This window comes from Zootermopsis nevadensis, unplaced genomic scaffold, assembly GCF_977971745.1.
Source record: "Zootermopsis nevadensis isolate Lab colony 2312 unplaced genomic scaffold, Znev_1.0 Znev_ptg000029l, whole genome shotgun sequence".
Lineage (NCBI taxonomy): Eukaryota > Metazoa > Arthropoda > Insecta > Blattodea > Termopsidae > Zootermopsis > Zootermopsis nevadensis.
In genome coordinates, this window is record NW_028259161.1 from 2,176,571 (window position 1) to 2,195,822 (window position 19,252).

General features: G+C 40.2%; 2 protein-coding genes across 5 annotated transcripts; one reads left to right on the plus strand and one right to left on the minus strand.

Moving 5' to 3' along the window:
• Nucleotides 1–1,432: 1,432 nt before the first annotated feature.
• On the minus strand, nt 1,433–19,172 carry LOC110827380 (uncharacterized). Of its 3 annotated transcripts, none has more exons than XM_022058980.2 (7): nt 19,012–19,172; nt 17,849–18,032; nt 17,098–17,288; nt 7,930–8,139; nt 7,118–7,402; nt 5,584–5,731; nt 1,433–5,126 (listed from the first exon to the last, which is right to left on the minus strand). In XM_022058980.2, the coding sequence occupies exons 1-7, from the start codon at nt 19,163–19,165 to the stop codon at nt 3,218–3,220; spliced, it is 3,081 nt and encodes a 1,026-aa protein (XP_021914672.2). In that variant the 5' UTR covers nt 19,166–19,172; the 3' UTR covers nt 1,433–3,217. The 3 variants fall into 3 exon arrangements, with proteins under 3 accessions (XP_021914672.2, XP_021914671.2, XP_021914673.2); XM_022058979.2 differs by having other exon boundaries at nt 5,584–5,776; XM_022058981.2 differs by lacking the exon at nt 7,930–8,139 and having other exon boundaries at nt 5,584–5,776.
• LOC110827386 (carbohydrate sulfotransferase 11) lies at nt 9,707–18,323 on the plus strand. 2 transcript variants are annotated; one of them, XM_087358248.1, is made up of 6 exons: nt 9,707–9,843; nt 12,533–12,667; nt 13,289–13,425; nt 14,046–14,232; nt 14,669–15,212; nt 17,034–18,323. In XM_087358248.1, exons 1-6 carry the CDS (start codon nt 9,790–9,792, stop codon nt 17,084–17,086), a joined length of 1,110 nt encoding a protein of 369 aa, XP_087214374.1. In that variant the 5' UTR covers nt 9,707–9,789; the 3' UTR covers nt 17,087–18,323. The 2 variants fall into 2 exon arrangements, with proteins under 2 accessions (XP_087214374.1, XP_087214373.1); XM_087358247.1 differs by lacking the exon at nt 9,707–9,843 and having other exon boundaries at nt 9,874–12,667.
• Nucleotides 19,173–19,252: the final 80 nt, after the last annotated feature.

Consider the following 19,252-nt stretch of genomic DNA (forward strand, 5'->3'; position numbering starts at 1 on the left):
TTTTAACATTCATATCACTTCATGACTAGTATAAGAATTCCGCTGATGGAGGTGTGTGTTGTGTTTTTCTGAAATGTGTACAAGGTTAAACCACAGTGAACAGAGTGCTCACTAGTGGGATGGATCTGCACTTGGAGTGGTGTGCCTTTGTTTTACCCACCCACCACACTTTAGACATGCTGGGCAGTGATGTTCCATCGCTTCAGGGCACACACAACACCAGTCAGCTTGGCACACCACTCTGAGAGCTCCTCCACTGAGTTAGCTTGCCAGAGGTGCCTGCATGAAGAAAGGCACACACAGCTCAAATTAATTGAGGCAAGGTAACTAGACTGACACTGAATGGAGATTCCACTACATTTAATATGTGTTTTAACAGTATTACCTATATTCAGGGTCTAGAGGATAATATTAAATTTGATCTCCAGGAAAAATGTTTTAAGGATATGAGCTGCCTCAGAACAAGAGGTGTTTGTGGAAAATGTCTGACTGCACAAAATTTTACCTTTCTTGGGAAACTGATAGCCAATCAACTAGTCAACAAATTTCCCACTTTTTATGAACATAATTTGCAGGAGCCCACCACTGGACCTTACGATAGGCCATTTGAATCCAATTAACCCTATTTCCTTAATGTCCATTTTAGTGTCCTTCAAACTATCTTTAAGTCTCCAAAAAGGTCTCTTTTCTTTAAGTTTCTAACTAAAATTATGTATGCATTTCTTTGTTTCCCTATGCACATTACATGTTTAACCCATCTCATCTTGATTTTATCACATAATAGCAAACAATTATGCAGTTTCCTAAGTTCTTCCTATCTCTTGGGTCCACATATTCTCAACACCCCTTATGGTGAGTGACTAAGTTTTACCCCATATAAAATAATTAAAATTATATTTCATGTATCTTAATCTTTAGGGGTTTTTGTATAGGAGACAGAAAATAAAAGATTCTGATCTGAATGGTAGCAAGCATTCCTTGAATTTAACCTGTTATTAATTTTTTTGGTGATTGCAGTGTTTATTTTCTACTGTTTATTCTTGAATATTTTATCTTTGTCACATTTTCAAAGGACACAAACTGTAAATCTGTTCAACAAAAGTGGTCTTCATTCTCATATTACTGCCTCACTTTTATTCTCTAACAAGTGAAGCACATCATAAAACTACGAGGAGGCTTTACAAAGTGTCCTGATGAATGATGGAGTTTGAACAGTGGACAGGTTTGCTTTTTGGGTGCCAGAAGCTTCCTGGAGCACAAAGGAAAGTGGCATAAGTTGCAATAACAGGCCAACAATTGAAAAAAATACAGTATAAAAACTTCTTAGCTGAGAACAGACTAAACGTATCTAGAAAGTGAAAAATAAGAATACAACATACAGTGGAACAATAACAACATTTCACTTTCTAAGTTTCAAACTATACAAAATAAATGTACTAAAATAGGTGTGATTTTTATTTGCATAATATTCACATATAAAAAGTATACCATTTTCTAATAATTATAAAAAAATATATATATAATATGACATAATTCTGGCCTCAGTATCCAGATAGAAAATCAAAAACATAATGTGGAAATTCCACATTGCAGATTAGTGTCTTAAAATGTCAGCTTTAGAATCACAACAAATGACACCTGTCTATACAGAATATATCTTAATATGGAACACACCAATAAGGCACAGAATATGGTGATGTTGTGGCAGGACAGTATCCTACCACCCATCCTTTTCATATACCTTCAGCCAGTGTCTTATGTCACAGAATTCTGAGACAGTGTCCTGTTTATAAATCTTTTGCTCCCAGCTGCTCCTGTCTGGAACTGTCCCAAATCAGTCAAGCTGCTCCTCATGCAGGAAGCACAAGAAGTATGATTACTGAAAGCAACTAGTGTATAATTACAAAGCACATATAGATAAAACATTCACAGCTCTGGAGCATAATACTGAATAAAATTCTGAGTTGAGGTAGCTCCTATTTGTAGAAAATTCAAGAACAGGTTCAGTGTATTAAAATCAGGCACATTTCACACAAAACAGCTCTCTTCACCACCAGGATCAACTGCAAAGGTCCTTATAAAGTGTGATAATTATGTTTAACAAATTCATAAGACAGAACCTGAAGCCTATTTAGGGGCACCATTCATTTACTCTTTGCCAAATAATCTCTGGCTATGGAGAGGGTAAATAAAAACAGCTATAAAATAAAATCTATAAATAGCACAAAAGTCTGAAGAAGTAACAATACAAAATCAGAACACATGATACAACAATAAAACACGTGCAGGAAATATAGCGCAGTAGAAAAGTTGAAAGTATTTCTAATTTTTGTAGTAAAACTATCAAATGGAAAATCCAGGAAGTAACAGAAACAAACCTTGAAACCATAAGATTTTCTTACTTGGCAAGAGAAATCATTTAAATTTTGGAAATTTGAGATAAAATTCAAGTCATGTTACTTTCTTACAGTGGCATATAGAGCAGAAACCATGATTTGAACTAACACAGATGTTAACAGATTACAAACAGTAAAGATGACGTATCTACGGAGAATTCGGATCAAGATGGGGTTACACTAAAAACCAGAACAATGGACGAGATGACAATAGACATACTACAAGAAAAGATGATCATAATTAAGAACAAAGTGGTATGACATGTACAAAATCTGGGTCACAATAGGATTCTCCCAACTTATTCACTCTGGATCACCCTCATGTCTCACTGGCAACGATATAACCTCTGCATAGACACACTGACATTAACCCCTTCCTTGCCAGTGAGCCAACTGAACTGAAGAGGCAGGATCTGTTAGAGCTGACTGATGCTTATGGGTTCATTTTCTGTTGCATGTCAAGGGATGACACAGTACTTACTTTCAACAATCCCCAACTCTTATCTCCAGCAAAGAAATCTCCTTTGTGTGGTTTATTTAATTTGCATAAATATTCACAGTAAAACATGACAGCCTACAGAATTAGGCTTAGCATTAAGAGGGTTTGTAACCTATCAAAAACACCATTCTGGGGTGGTATTTCCCCTGCCATTCTCTCCAACATATCTTCACCTTTCAAGTGTCTGTGCAGCAAATGTCCCAACAAACAGACCTGGATTCAAGATTTACTTGGTGTGGGAGGTCTAAATTTCTCTGGTATGGACTCTAATATTAACAGTAAATAATCTCAGCAGTTGATATCATCTCATGGTGAAAGAATGTCATGTTGCAGGCACCACCTTTGTATTGGGACTGAGAGAGCTCTTCTTTCCCCAGCTAGGGGACAGCACCTGCCTCAGAAACATGCTCCTCCGCTCCCGCAAACTTGGCTTTATTAGCTTACCAAGGTCACTGTCATGACCGCTTGGTAAACAGATGATTTTACAAGGCTCTGGGCCCAATCTAGAATTACATGAATTCTGAGCTTTCAAGTAGTTATTCCACTGTTTTATCCTGCCTGGAACCACTGATGTCATATTCTCCTTGTTCAGACAAATTATGGGCTTTCTCTCCAATTCAGACAGGATGTTCAATCCAGAATCATCATGGATGGCTGCAGAGCAATCTGAACAGGAATGAGGACACTCTGATGATGTCTTGTGGTCCACCTCAATATTAGATACTGTCTGCTTGGATTCAAACTTCTCACGCAATAAGGAAAAGTTCTGACATGGTCTGTCTGCAACATCTTTCTTTCCAGGCCTTGAGTCATCCACTTTGTCTATCATGTTATCTGCAGCGCATATACTGTCCATGTCCTGGACAGATTCAAGGTATGGAGATGCATCCAGGATGACTTCAGGACTTGTCTTGGGTGAACTGCTGCCTTTACTGATTGGACTCAACTCAAGCTTTGTATCTGGAATGGGCTGCAGCTTTGACAAAAACAGAATCTCCTCTGGGGACAGATGGGCTCGAGAGTGTCTGGTTGTGAGCAGGGATTCAGGGACAGGGTCACAGAATGAGGGACACTGGACTTCCCATAGTACATCCGCAGAGTTGTACAAGCTGCAGACTGATCCCCCATGACGGATCTCATTGATAGTTGCTACGAGGGTACTTGCTGAATCATGGTGCTTCTCATGCCTGAGAGGTTCAATAGTTTCTGTGCTTGTACTGGACTCTTCTAGCTCCTCTATGATGGTATCCAGTGTCATTAGGGGAAACAGTGCCCCATGCTGATCTACAACATATGGCCGAGCCACAAACATGCTGGGGTCATGCTCCTCTGCAATAAATTCCTGAAAACACACACTCGTTTCACAGTCTGCTAAGTCATCAATCAGCGTATCCAAATAATCATCCTGTCGAGTTCGCAGGGCACGAGGGCCAGAAGCAGGACGTCTGCAAGGTAATGGAGGAGGTGATGCAGGATGTGAATCGTTCCCACCAGAATGATCTGATGAAGCAGATGTCAGAGTTGTTGTTGTGCTGGTGAGAGTATCACGCCGCCTATCGCGCACCACACTGTCATCATGTAACCAAGTTTCTATGTCTGAATACCCACGCCATGACCGCAGGCCCCAGACTTCTCTAGCAATGTTGACAGCACATATATTTTCATAGTCATGGGCAGACAGAACATCACTAGGAACTGAAAGCACTTCACTGGGTGTTTCATCATCAGGTTGTTTTGTGCTGGTCTCCATCTCAGTCACTTCTCTAGTTAATTCTACAACAGAGCAAATCCCCTGTTGCTCGTTCTCATCCTTGTTTCTCAGCTCCAAATCCAAGAGACCTGGTGAACAGATGCCACGCCGCTTCTGTCTCCGTTCCTCACTGTTGGGTTCCTCTTCCATACGAGAAACCAGATCCAATTCCACCTCCATTTCTGGCTCCAGCAAGCAGATCCCTCGCCGTTTGTGCTTTCTCATGCTCTCACCATGTCCTCCTCCCTTCTCCTCCTGCTCATCTAACCCCAGTTCCAATGGAGAACAGATTCCACGACGTTTGTCTCTACTGGCACTCACAGTGACTGCAGACTTGTCTTCATGCTCTCCTGCAGGTTTCTCTTCCGTAACTAAGCTTGGACTCGTCTGACCTGACACCCAGTGTGTCAGCAGCAGGTTCTTGTCTGTGCACACATCATCTGAATGTGGAGAACTTTCTTGTGGTGATACCCCATCTAGCCTGGATACATCAACAAACAAGAAGAAAACTTTGACTTTCTGCAAAATTGCTTCCAAAATCACACAAGCATTACATTAAAGGATTACTGGTGACTTTCACACCACATTGTCTTCACATAGTCCGTAAGCAGCCAATTATATTAAAAATGCATAATACATCTGCCTTATTTGCATCTATAATTTCTGCTTAAAATTGTGTAAGTTGGTTTACATTTAACATAAAGCTGAATGAGGTAATGCTGTCCTGTGCAGAACCACAACATCAAGAAAGCATGCATAAGAGTGGATGTAATGTTACATGAACTGTTTTTCTTGGCAACAGATGGAAGCGAGTAATTATGTTCATCCACTTAACTATTGGTACCCACTGGAAAGACAATTGGTGGGACCAATATTAAATGGTGGCATAGCGAGGAAAAATGTCTGCTTCTGACAGATGATACATGTGTGAAAAGTACCTGGTGAGGGTGACATTTTTGTCAGTTTGCCAGCAGTGCTTCAGGGACCGCACTGTTGCTATCTGCTCCATATTCAGGTCTGACAGGCATGGTGGAGTACCACACTCCATGCTGTGTTGCAGCTGTTTGGAGCACAATGCAATGGGGCCTGCTGGGTGGAAGAAGCGGTAGTACAGAAGCATGCTGGACACCCCTGTGTGGAAAGCGACAACTGCACCATATACTTTCCTATTTGCCAAGAGGTACAGCCTCTCAATACTGAATTTCATGAAAAAGTAGATCAGCTTTCAGAACAATTTTGCTGTCTATATTTAAAACACTCATATGTGGTATACTGTTTGCTTTAGATAGAATAAAAGTTATGGCATGAGACAATATTTGTCACATCTGTAATTTTATGACACTGTAACAAGCACTGGAATTATATGGCATCAAACAAGAATAGCTACAACAACATACTTATTAACAATACATCAGCAGGAAACAGTCACAATATGCTTCTAAGACACTGTAGCATCTACCAACAGCAACTAAGAAGACACACAGAAATTCCCAGACATGACATTCAGTGGATGGTTGATATTCAAACTGTGTACTTCCCAGAAATAAATTATCCTGCATACTTTTTCTGATTCCTTCCAATTTTAATCAAGAGGCCAGTCAAATTTATAAGATAGAAAATTAATTTACATGTAAAGCATTTCTGCTAGTACAGACTTACAATACAAACATGCTGCAGAAAAATAACATCACAGTTTCGCATCATCTTTCTTATACTTAGCTACTGGTTTCATCAGTCATCAGAAACTGAAAGGTCAGGAAACATGTAGTCAAAAGACTTATATTTCTCAGAAGATTATATGGCCATCATGTCAAGATTTTTCTGTTTGCCCAGACTGGATATCCACCCTGATACCATTAGTGCTGAAGAAGCAGCTAGAGCACTAAACTGATCACTCACATCAATTGGTGCTATATTTAGAAATGTGTAGTCTTTCATGGCACCCAGATGTAGGGGCTTACTTACATGGTATGAATGGAATCCACTGCCACCATGTTCAGTATATTAATACTTTGTTCTGTGAAAATTATGTGACTGAATCAAAACTTCTTACTGGGAGAGTAGTAACAGGAATATCTAAGATGATATAAATCAAGGGTGTTCAGGTAGAAATCTGTCATTAAGTAGGATGATGCAGCAACAACACTCTAGATTTGAGAGAAATGTGGTTTGAACCTCAATTATCTCTTGATTGAGGTGCCTCAAACTCCTCAAACAAATACAAGAACATAACAGCCTTGTTCCAATGCCCATCAACTCACCATTCATAATCTTCCCATTTCATTTGACTCTACATAACCTCCAAAGTTCAAACACTATTGTTAAATAACTTAAGTACAAATGTTATCAGGAAATATGTCATCTATTGGTATGCAAGCATGGTAAGAATAAAAGAATGATAGTAAATATGAATGAAGATTTCAAGGCATCAGAAACAAAAGTAGAACCAAAATACCTATAGCTGTCACATACCAAGAACAGTGCCCCCAATGATGAGTGCTCCTGCTGTGTCAATGAGGCCTGACCTGGAAACTCCAGCCAGCGCAAGGAAAAGCCCTAGACAGCCTAGGTTTTGAGAGATGACAATCACATAGAACATAAGGGCATGGTGACGGGACTGTCCCTCCTGCAAGTTGAAGAAGCAGAAGCAATAGATAACCCCGACCACACAGTTGTAGATGTACTCGTCCCATGGGGTGTGGTAACAGCCAGTTTTTTGGAATACAATCCATACCATCATACACAGCCAGTGCACACCTGCAAACACAAAATGCAGTATCACAAACACAAATATCTTCTTCTTCGGGAAGTAAATTCAGTAACATGAGAGAAAAATATATTAGATCAGAGACTTTTATGGTGGTTAGAGTTCAGATGTTGGTCTTCTGGGTTGTGACACCATGCTGTCTTGTAGGTAGTTGTCAACATTTTGGAGAAACATACTGCCTCCATTTTCATCTAACGAGAAGATAGTACTAATAAAAAAACAAGCAAGTTTTTGCTTGTGACTATACTAAATCAGAAGTTGTGCTAGCCAGTTAGACCAATCTACTGCAAATGGTTAATTAATCTTAAAACAGATTTTTCCTGTATGAAGGTAACCCAATAAAGTTATGAACACTGATTCCTAAACCTTTCAATGCCATTGAAACTGGAGGAAGAATCTTCTCTCTAGTCAAACATATGTACTCAGTGAATGTTATGAACAAACAAGGCAATCTACATAAATTATGTAAATGACTAGCACAATCATCATGATATGCCATTATATGCAACACACATACCAAGGAACAGGAACAGCCAAGCATGGAAGCCCACAGCAAAGAGGACAAGTGTTGCGATCCTGGCAGTAACCATGCCTCCACGCCATGCTGCCTGGCACACCAGTCCAGGCCATGACACATGAGTCTTATCTGAACAGGCTCGGTGCATTGATCTGGTGTACACTGCCACAGCCCAGGCAAGCGATAAGAGGGACGCTATTGCTGACACACCTGTACCAGAGCACAGAATGGAGTAATGAAGAAGCTGTGTGGGAAACTAATGGACACCAAAAGGCAGTGGATGAGGAGAAGGTTCTTGGTTTATTTAAAACACTGGCATCTACACTGACTTATAACAATGAATGATAACCAACATGATGAATATAAATGGTAACTTGAGAAAGATGTGGAAGGTCTGTTGTAATTTGTGGTTGTATCCCAGCACTTGCCTGGACAGACCGAGGAAATAATTAAGAACTTTAATCAGCACAGCCAGTCACAGTCAGGGATTTGAGTGGGGGAAGTCCTGGATGTGCTTCAGACATGTGACCACTACAACTCAAATGGTAAAGGATGAACATCGAAGCACAGAGGGCACCCAGAGCCACAGAAGAAAAATATAAGATGAAAAAGGATAAGAATTACATGAGATGGAAATAAAAAATCAAGATGAGGGACACAAATAATAAAACAGTAAATAAAAATGATGATGAACAGCTACAGTGTTTTCAGCAGACTGATACCTGGTGCAGTGCAGCATAATTTCAGGTTGCCACCAACTTTAGGAATCACTGGGTGACAGTTTAAAAATGTATGTGAATGTAAAACACACAGAATTTTTCAGAGACCTTTTTGGAAGGAAGATTTGGAAAGTAAAGGTAAGGAACTACTGTGTTGAAACAGGGCTGGCAACGCAGAGGACACATTAATAGGTATGGTAAGACACTGACAGGTATTTTCCTCTCTTCATACCCATGCCTGAACAGATTCTTGGGTCCACTAACCCTCTCGTGCAGTGGATATCACAAGTAAAGCAACTGTAGCAAGAAGCAGTTGTAGCATGAAGCGTTGATGTTGTATGAAGCACCAAGCTTCATACAACATCAAGGTAGAAATGTGTGATCTTTCCCGTTCACGCCCCCTATCCATCTTCCCAGCGTGGTGCCTGGGATGGAGAGTTTTATCTCTGCTACAAACAAGAGCAGGAGATTGCGAGGTGAAATCGAAGGGCAAACACAAGGCTTGACAGACACTTTAAACCCGTTCAAGTCCCTACAACATTTTTAATGCACATTCGCCATGAGCGCTACATGTCCGTCCCATCTCTAATTCATCTATAATGCAATTCTGGCATACAACTTTGTTGCAGATTTTAATATCTTTGGTGTTCAGCAGGCAGGCAGGCAATACGCCAATATAAATTACGCCTGACTTACGCCCTTCTTATCGAGCACAAAAATATGATCTGCACTTTAAAATCTCTTACATTACTCCACTAGAATCAAATGGGTGTCAAACTGTTTCGCTGCGAGGCTTATGAGGACAGTAACTGTGAAGTTAAAGTTGTCCATGGGCTTTATTAAGCACCACGCCACTGAGGCTTATGGGAGTCCGGAGGAAAAATCCACGCATTCTTAACTTCGGAAGTCGATAGTGATTAATAGTCTGCTTTATGGCGGGGGAGAGAGAACCCCGGGTTCCCGATCGGGGAGGCCCCAAAGCTGGTCCATATACAGCGGCATAAATCGAGAAATTGGAACAGAGATGTGTTGCCTCCCACACACAAGCCGTGCGTGAGTGGAAACACTCTGGAGGGACTGAGAAAAATCAGTGGAACTGCCTGCAGTCCCGAGAGAGCCGCGTGCGCGACTGGTCGCCTGTATGCTGACGCTCCGCCCCTACATGACGGCCGTCGCCGGCAGACGAACGCCTCAGGTGAGTGGAACAAACAGAAGCTTCAAACACAAACAACCCGCTGGTGTGCGTTACATGAGGGGGAAATTTTCTGTCGGGTCCCTGGCCCTCAAAGTTGTGACCTGAAATATGAAGAGCTGTGCTGAAAATGTACTGCTAAGTTCATGATCCATGTCGATAAAGAGGAAAAAGGGTTTACGACTAAAATTTTGTACATGCGTTCTACGTCGCACACTGTCTTGCTCGAAATACAACTGGCACCCGCTAGTTTTCTACAAGAATTTAAGGGGAGGATCACAATTTCTTCTTACAGCTGCTCGTATCTTTCCTCCTTAATTTCTTCTTACAGCTGCTCGTATCTTTCCTCCTTCGCCTCCTCTTCCTACGGACCTCTCCGTATTCCTCGTTCACAGATGAGGCATTCTGGCCTGCTCCGACTCACAATTACATGTCGCAAAACACTCAGCAGCTACGAAGCGACAGAAGACATCTTGGAACTTGATACCGTACAAGACACAAATGTACGTCGGCCGCGCCAGGTTGAACGCCTTCAACAATGATCTCACGGTAAAATATCGCAAAGTTATCACTGCCCAAAAGCAAGTACCACGCTATGAAGACGAATGGGGATTTGGAGGAAAAGCTCCAGAAATTTTGAAACTCGGCACTATATGGAAATGTGTTGTCAGCTTGCTTCACGCCCCCCGACCGCTTTATCCCCGGTACCCATCGAATAGGTGGTTGGATGGATCCCAGAAGCGATGTGGACACAGTGGCGAAGAAAAAATCTACTCCTGACGAGAATCAAAATCCTCTCGTCAGGTCCGCACGATCCATAACTTAACGAGAAAGCAGCAAGATATGAGGGCAGGCACAAAGTCCGTTGAACTGAACCAAAAGGGAAAGTAAGTGTACAGCGTGCTCGGGAGTCATATACTGTTTCACAGACCGAAGTACAGAGATGAAAACTGCAGTCTTCCGGGATGTGGCGCCGTGTAGTCTGGCAGACACTGACCGATCTTTACAGGAGCCTACTGCCTACGTTATCACCCTGATGATTATGAGTGCAAGGTCATCTGAAACGTTGGGCAGTGTTTCAAAGACCACACGGGGCTGCATCCCAGAACACAGCCTTCGTCACGCTCGTCGCCGAGAGAACCACCACAAGCACACCGTGACGTCTGTCCCAAATGTAATCAGAAACTCCGCACTCCGGCATACATTTTTAGCGGAATTAGCCGTTTCCAATAGCATTGTTTGACGGCCGAGAATTCTGTGTCCACGAGATACTGATACGCCAGAGATTGGGGGGGGGGGGGGGACGATAGCTGCAGCGGGCCTTCCGCCGGGAAAGGGTCATTATCTTCACGCCTCCATCGTGTGTACTCTGCTTCTCTTCCTTTCTTTGTCTTCTGTTGTTTTTTTTAATTCTTCCTTCCGTTCTGTACACGTTACTCCGTCTGTCCCGAACTGTGCCAATTAAAACATAATGAAGCAGGTCACAATTTGACCTCTGCAGTGACCAAGCATTTCCTTAGTCCTTTGAATTGTAAGTCTTCAAATAAATTACAGTGGAACTCAAGGCCAAACCCAAGATTGTTTGTTGTGCATTATTTCCCACATTACCTGAAACCACACAAACGTTGCTGCTATCTACATTTCCGATGTCAATGAGCACAATATCTGGATAACAATAGTTTCACTAGTTGTCTTTAAGTTACTGTTATACATAAAACAAACACTTTGCCATTTTGGTTTTTATGTGTGTGCAGGCAAAGAAGCATAGTGAAGTTCTCACTGATACTCTTCTATCCACGTAATTAAAATTGCAAGCACAGAACAGTTCAGTCTTGCCCAGAACCATACTAGGCCACATATGTCACATGACCATTACATACACACATAACAAAATGTTTTTTTCTAGTTACATTACATAAATTTCTTTGCAGTACCTTGAATATTAAAGGAGATAACAGAACATTCTGCGCGCTGGTTCGAGTCTCGGGGGAGAAGAAATTTTCTCATGAGATTTTCGACCAGTGTATGGGACCGGTGCCAACCCAGCATCGTGAGGAAATTGGGGAGCTACAATGAGTAGCGTAATCCGGTCAGGAAAGCTAGCAATGGCTGGGGGTTCGTCGTGCTGACCACACGTCACCCTACATCTGGTTGGATGATCGCTCACCTCTGCTTAGGCATGTGAACATGAGGCCAGCAGTCAAGCTAGTCGGCTTTGGCTCTCTGGAGCTGTTACGCCATGGATTTAATTTTTTTTTTAACAGAACATTCTAGGTTGCCTTCAAACAGATAGGCCCAACTTATCAAAAGTAATCACTTGTGTTTCTATTTACTGTAGTTCCTAAATGTATTTCCTGAGTATTTAATATGAGAGAGAGAGAGAGAGAGAGAGAGAGAGAGCAACACTTGACCTCACTTCACCCTTTGAGAATCCCTGGAAACAAGTGCAAAGGAACAGCAGAAGATGAAGAAAAATGTAAAAAATTATAAAAATAACCTGTGTACCATCACCCTTCTATATGTTAGGCTTAGTTAGCAAGTCACAAAACAGTCTAAAAGCCTCTCGATTCAAATGCCAACCTCACTCTTCTCATGGCACACCGTGAAGATAAATCAAAATGATACTGGAGGAAATTCTCATTCAGAAGACAGTGCAAAAGTCAAACTGTTGGGTCTGTATATATTGTTTCAGATATGGTTCCTCAGCTTTATTTCCTTGCTGTGTGTCTCTGTGATGTCTGTGCTGTTGGTACCATGTTACACCAACAGCAACCTTCTGCAGCAAGACAGCAACTACATGACGCCCATACTCACAGAGACACAAATGGTGAGAGCCCCCAGTAGAACCACCAAGTCTGTACATACTCTTTCTTCTCTCAACTGAGTTTAAATAGAAGCAAAGCTGAATGCATCACCAGTTATAAATTTAAAATACAGCAATAATTAGCAAAATCAAATCAACTGTTAGACAGTCCTGATGTAACGTGATGATCTATTAAATGCCTGCAATTAAAAATTTTAGTGCGGTACAAGTTCTTGTAGCAAGAAGATGTCTCTAACAATACAGTATTCAAAGATGACATACATTATTATTATTATCCCATCTCTTCACCACTTTATAAGGTATTTATTTCCATGTACCCGAGACATACCTTGCCCCTGAGGTGCATATTGCAGCAGCTATTTCCAAAATACATTTTGTTTTTAATGTGTTACATGTATTATATAGTTTTATTGTGAGGGATGACTATATTTTACATCAGCGTCTTTCGAATGATGTATGAAGATCCTAAAAATAACACTTCGAGGTTTGTTTAAAAGTACGGCAGCAAAAGCCTCCCTGGTGGCAAAATGGATGGACTGTAGAGTTTGGCTAACAAGTCTGAACAAGGTAATAAGTTACCACACAAAACAATAATTTTGTGACAATTTACAATGTCCTATCCAGGAAAACATACAGCATGAAATGAAAAGACGACAGCTGACAATGATGGGTCAGTGCCACAACACAAGTAGCAGTAAAGTAAACAGCATACACCAGATGCCAAAAATACTAAAGGTGGCAAAGAAGCTCTTTGTTGAAAAGTGAGTATACTTGAAATAATATGTCACATCAAAGAAGGGAGACCAAAACAGCTCACTTAATTACATAATTTACTGAAAAATGCTAAGAGATGCATGCATTCAATAAGTGCAATTCTGTATTTGATTAACACCTACAAAATACATAGCCCACAAAACAGGTACCTAATATAAAATGCCTTTCTCATTAAAAGTTACATAATTTTATCAAGTATTTGTAACTGGATAATGCAAAGAAATGTATTTAAGCTTAGATTTTGCTGTAGCAGTAGCTATTACAAAATTTCAATCAAAGTCATACTTCATAAAAAGGAACTTTTAGAATAAATCTTCAACATAAAATTTTATCAAAATGTGTGCCACCAAAACTTCTGTTGAGCTAGTTCCAGTTAACTTTTTCATAACAATTTTTCCAAGGTTAATTTCAATATTATCGTCCCATCTATGCATAGGTCTCCCAAGTAGTCTATTTCCAGCCAAAGTTATTACACAGATACAGAACTCTTAATTCCATCAAAAGCCATTGTTTCTAGAAGACAAGAGGCAGTGAGAGGGCTAAGATAAAACCTGTCACTGCCTCCACTTAGTACTGTATAATAATTTCAGAAATTTCTGTGATGCAGGGAACACAAACTAGTGTGGTGTCCGATATATAAAGCTGGATCCACAACATGGATGGAAATATTTGCAACGATTGGAGGAGTGATGACCCCTAACAATCGCATGAGGTTAAGCAAAGGACTCATACAAATAAACCAACTAGCAAGAATGGTTTATCCCAAGGCAAAAGACACAAAAGCCACCTTGAAGGTAAAGCATGTGACTTGCACTATTACTGGAACCACTAATTACCCAAAATGTTTGCGAACACAAGACAAATAATTCAAATCTAAAAGGTTCTGACAATGGTGGATTACACTTAAAATTATTCATTGTCTAGACTTTTACCATCATCCTTGTTTAAAAGAAGAAATCACGACAGACCCAATTGAGTAGGTACCTCTCGCCTGAAGACAGAAACAAAGCCAGTTTCTGAAATGTTGTGGTTTCTTCTCTTTTTTATCAACGACAATGGAAAAAGTCCAGACAAGGAATAAACAAGAAAAAGAATTCAATGAAGATTTCATATTTAACTTCTGAGTTAAAATGGAAGAATATTTTCATTACATTAGGTGCAAAAACAGAAGAAACACAAGACAAGTACTTAATCCTAGAAGTAATAGCTGATTCATCTCTTCTCTTACAGCTGCTGCCAGAAACCACACGATTCATCATTGTGCGACATCCATTTGAACGCATCCTGTCAGCATACAGAGACAAACTGGAGCATCGAAAAGATCGCGAGTTTTATTACAGACGGTATGGTCGTCACATAGTGAGATTGCAGCGTGATGGAAATGCCACATTTGCAGACAGAGCTGAACCAACTTTCATGGAATTCCTTCAGTACTTGGTGAAAACAAAGAATTTTGATGAGCACTGGAGTCCATTCACTGTTGAGTGTGCTCCCTGTGAACTAAACTATCAGTTCATTCTCAAGATGGAATCCCTTGAGAAAGAGCAGTTATTCCTAGCAATTAAAACCAATTTGCTTGACTTCCTCCTCACTGTCAATTCCACAGACCAGTTGTTGCAGAACACAAACCCTAATGGCCGGACTGAACAAAAGTATGCTCAGCAGTATTACGGACAGGTTCCAAAGCAACTACTCCAAAAAGTGTATGTGCTATATGAGGATGATTTCAGACTCTTTGACTACTCACCAAATGAATACTTCAGTTTCGCTAAAGGTAATAGTTAACAAGATGCAGCTGTATTATCTGAATGATGAAAACATGGAATTATTAGTGTGATGTATGTCTGTCTTCAAAAAAATTCCTCTGAGCATAACAAAGACAGATTACATTCCTATTGCAATATGAAGCTGTGAATCAGTACACAGTATTTACTGAACTGTTCAGTATTAATAATGTTATCTGATAAACATGACTGAGTGACTTCTAAAATCAAACAGTAAAGTGTTATAACTAATTATGACCTTGCCTGCAATATATACATGCAAATACATGTATGTTGATACCCCTCAATACTGGCAGTAGTATATTTGGTGTTAAAACAGTGCAGTGTATGCATGCGTGTTTGTGTGCGTGCATACGTGTGTGTGTAGAAGAACCTTGTAGAAACCACAAATATATAAGACTAAGTTAAATGTGGTCACCTGGGTTGTGACATTATATGTGAAGTGAAATAGCCAGGGCTCAAAAAAATCTGATAATCTGGTAGCCAGAAATCATCAGGGCTTACTCATGTCCCTCATGATGGAGGCAGCAAGACCTCTCAAAAGTCAGTAAACCTCTATCAGACTACCCGACACTACAACCCAGAAGACAGCCATCTTCAGACTCACTGCCATGAAAACCTTAATCCTATCTAACAGATATTTTGTAAAAAAAAAATTATAAAGAATTAGGGCATTCAGAATGTTGGGCTAATCTGATGAGCAAAAAGAAAAGAATCCAGACATAAATATTCTGGGCTAGAACAGAGACTGACTATAGGCTGGACAACTGGAGTTTGATTCCAGCAGAGGCAGGGACTTTTCTCTTCACCACTTAGTTCAGACTGAGGCCCATCCAACATCCTATGCATACAGTACTGAGTACTCTTTCCCTGGAAATAAATCAGCTGGAGCATGAAGCTGATCACTCATATCATTCTCCCATTGGTCTTCAAGGCTTTATGCTTAAGCACAGTAACAATTTTACCAACATAATTCCACTAATTGATAGAGTATAATTAAATAACCTGAGGTATCTCTGATACTAGAAACAGTTTTATACAGGTAACCCTCGATTTGCGCCAGTTCAATTTGCACCGATTTTGAAACCAGCAAGTCAAAAAGTGAAAAAAAACCCAACATATTTTACTATTATTTATAACGTTTTACAATGTATCTCATACTGATTCTTATTCTAAATCATAATTCTTACATCGCTGATTTTGAATAAAAATTATAAATACAGTCATATCTGCAATTATGTATGTTTCGTTAACTCGAATTTGCTCCAATGAGATCGATGAATCGGTAAATTCTGTTTGTGAAACGCAAACTTTTGCATATGGGTGTTTGCTCTTATGCAATTTCATTCCTGGCGCTTTAAACTTTCAGAGGACTAATTTAATCTCTGCGGAGGTCCCGAGGTTATTTTTACTACGTGAATTTCTATAGGTTGGCGTCTTACGTGAATGCAACTATCACATAACAGCAGAGATGACTGTACACATCAATTAGGTGAAAGAATCGCAGTCAATCGCAGGGACCAACGAATTGCCAATTGTATGTGTATAAAATATATTTTTTTAATTCCCTTTATTTTATTTACGTTATTTCAGAGCTTTAAATGTAATGGTATTATATTACTCGTCAAGTTTGGGTGCTGGGAACGCATGTCATTGACTTCCCATTGATTTACATTATAAAAAGAGTTTCAATTTACGCTGGTTCATCCAGGAACGCATCCCGGGCGTAAATCGAGGGCTACCTGTATATGATATGCATATGAGACTTTACAGGCTAGAGAATGAATAATATTTCACTAAAAATAATTTAGGTTATAGGGTCCAAAGTGTTCATGGAAGCCTTACTATGATAAATGGAAGATAAAAACCACTCACCAGTCCAGGACGTCCATGTCTCCAGGGATACCATGATGTACAGTTGGAGGACCAGCTGTGGGGCTGACTCCATAAATGATTCAAACAAGTGCAGCAAGCAGATGTCGCTCTGTTGGTGATACACACGCTGGAAATCTGTAGGATCACCAGATGATCGAGCCTCCAGGCCTGTCTTCAGAACCAGGATATACCTATTGTAACATCCCAGAAAATACAGACCCACAGGCTAGGTTCTGTGCTCTCCACTTTATTTAGCATTTAAATATTATCTAAAAATTTACATTGTGATCTTGATTCTGATGCCACATGTAGTCTTGTAGTTGGCACCAATGTTTCAGAGGAATGTATCATCTCCATTTTCAGAGTATAAATGGTAATAGGTTCCTCTGAAACATCCAATCTATAAAATAATTACACAGGCTCTCCTCATTCTATGTACATCCTTGTGGTCGATTTTAATCGTTCCTGTACTGTAATGAGAGGTTTGCTGCATCAACTGCCTGCACTCCACACTTAACAGCCCTGATGCTAGCAAATGTTCAAGCTTCTGAAACTCTAATTCAAAGATTCTACAAACAATTTTATGAAATTACTTATAGTGTACTGCAGTTACATCAATCTCCAATGCATACAGTTGGGTTAAAATCTGTTGCCAGATGTCTGCAGTTCCTTCAAAACATTCGAAGCTATCCTACTCTTACGATAAAACCATTCTGAATATATTCCATGGCACATTCAATATGATATTTACCTATGTATAATGCCCAGAAAGAATAAGTGAGACAGCCAGTGGCAGCGACTTGCAGTCTTGTCCATGATGTGCCAGCGCATACTGAACATCTGCACAACAGTTGCTGGGAGCACAACCAACAGAAATGTGCTCACCGCCCAGCACGTGTGGCCATGACTGAAGTACTCCACTACAAGAAACACATCTGAAAACAGAGTTTAGTGACTCTAATAAGACCAAAAAACCATGAAAACATGTTTTAAATGTTCAAAACACACACAGCATAATGCAAGGTATGGCCTCTACAAACTTCAATTATAGATTTGACTGTTATATATTTAATACAAGGTATTTTCTAGGATACTATTACAGAGACTGGATATAAATAAGCATCCAAATTAAAAGTTTTGAAACTAGCTCCATTCTGAACTGAATTTAGTTTTAAACACCATGCATTTCTGTGTTAACCTGAAAATTAAAGTGTACAAAACAATAATTTTGCCTGTTGTTTTGTATGGGTGCAAAACATGGTCTCTCACTCTGAGAGAGGAACACAGATTGCAGGTGTTTGAGAATACGGTGTTGAGGAGGATATTTGGGCCTCAGAGGGAAGACGATGGGGTCTGGAGAAAACTACATAATGACAAACTTAGAAATTTATACCCCTCCCCCAGTATTGTCAGGGTGATTAAGTCGAGAAGAATAAGATGGGGCAACAGGTGTGCGCCAGGTATTGGTTGGGAAGCCTGAGGGGTAGAGACTGCTGGGGAGACCTAGACATAGATGGGAGGATAATGTCAGGCAGGATCTATGGGAGATAGGAGTTGAAGGAGACTGGATTTTGTTGGCCCAGGACAGGGTCCGGTGGAGGGCTTTGGTTAATTCGGTGATGAACCTTCGGGTTCGGTAAGCCATCTAGTTAGTTAGTTAGTTACACATTTCTGGGTTAAACAGCTAACACACTCAGCAAATAGCATTATTTGATGCTACATATCTGTAATCAACACAAGCTGCCCAGTTTTATAAATCAGGTATTCAAATAATTGTGTATGTTAATTTCATAATTAGTGAGTCCGAACTCCATCAACTGGTAAGCCGGTGTTCAAAGCCTACTGCGGAGTAGGCGTAGGTCAAGATGTATTATAAGCCACATATTGCAAATAATTCCTTGAATCGTTTCTCACCTGTACTTAAGTCCATAATAAACGTAACCATAGAAAACAAGACAAGGCATGTATCAAAAATACTGAAGCACATTTTAGACCCATTCATTCCCTGAGCATTATCCTCTAATTTTGAACAGCAATAAATCCCGGATTTTGACTTCACCGCCGCCATATTTCGCTCTTGCCCTCTGGCGGTAAAAATGAAAATTACAACCAAGGATTGCTAAACATAACAGAAAGAAACTTCAGATTTAACAAA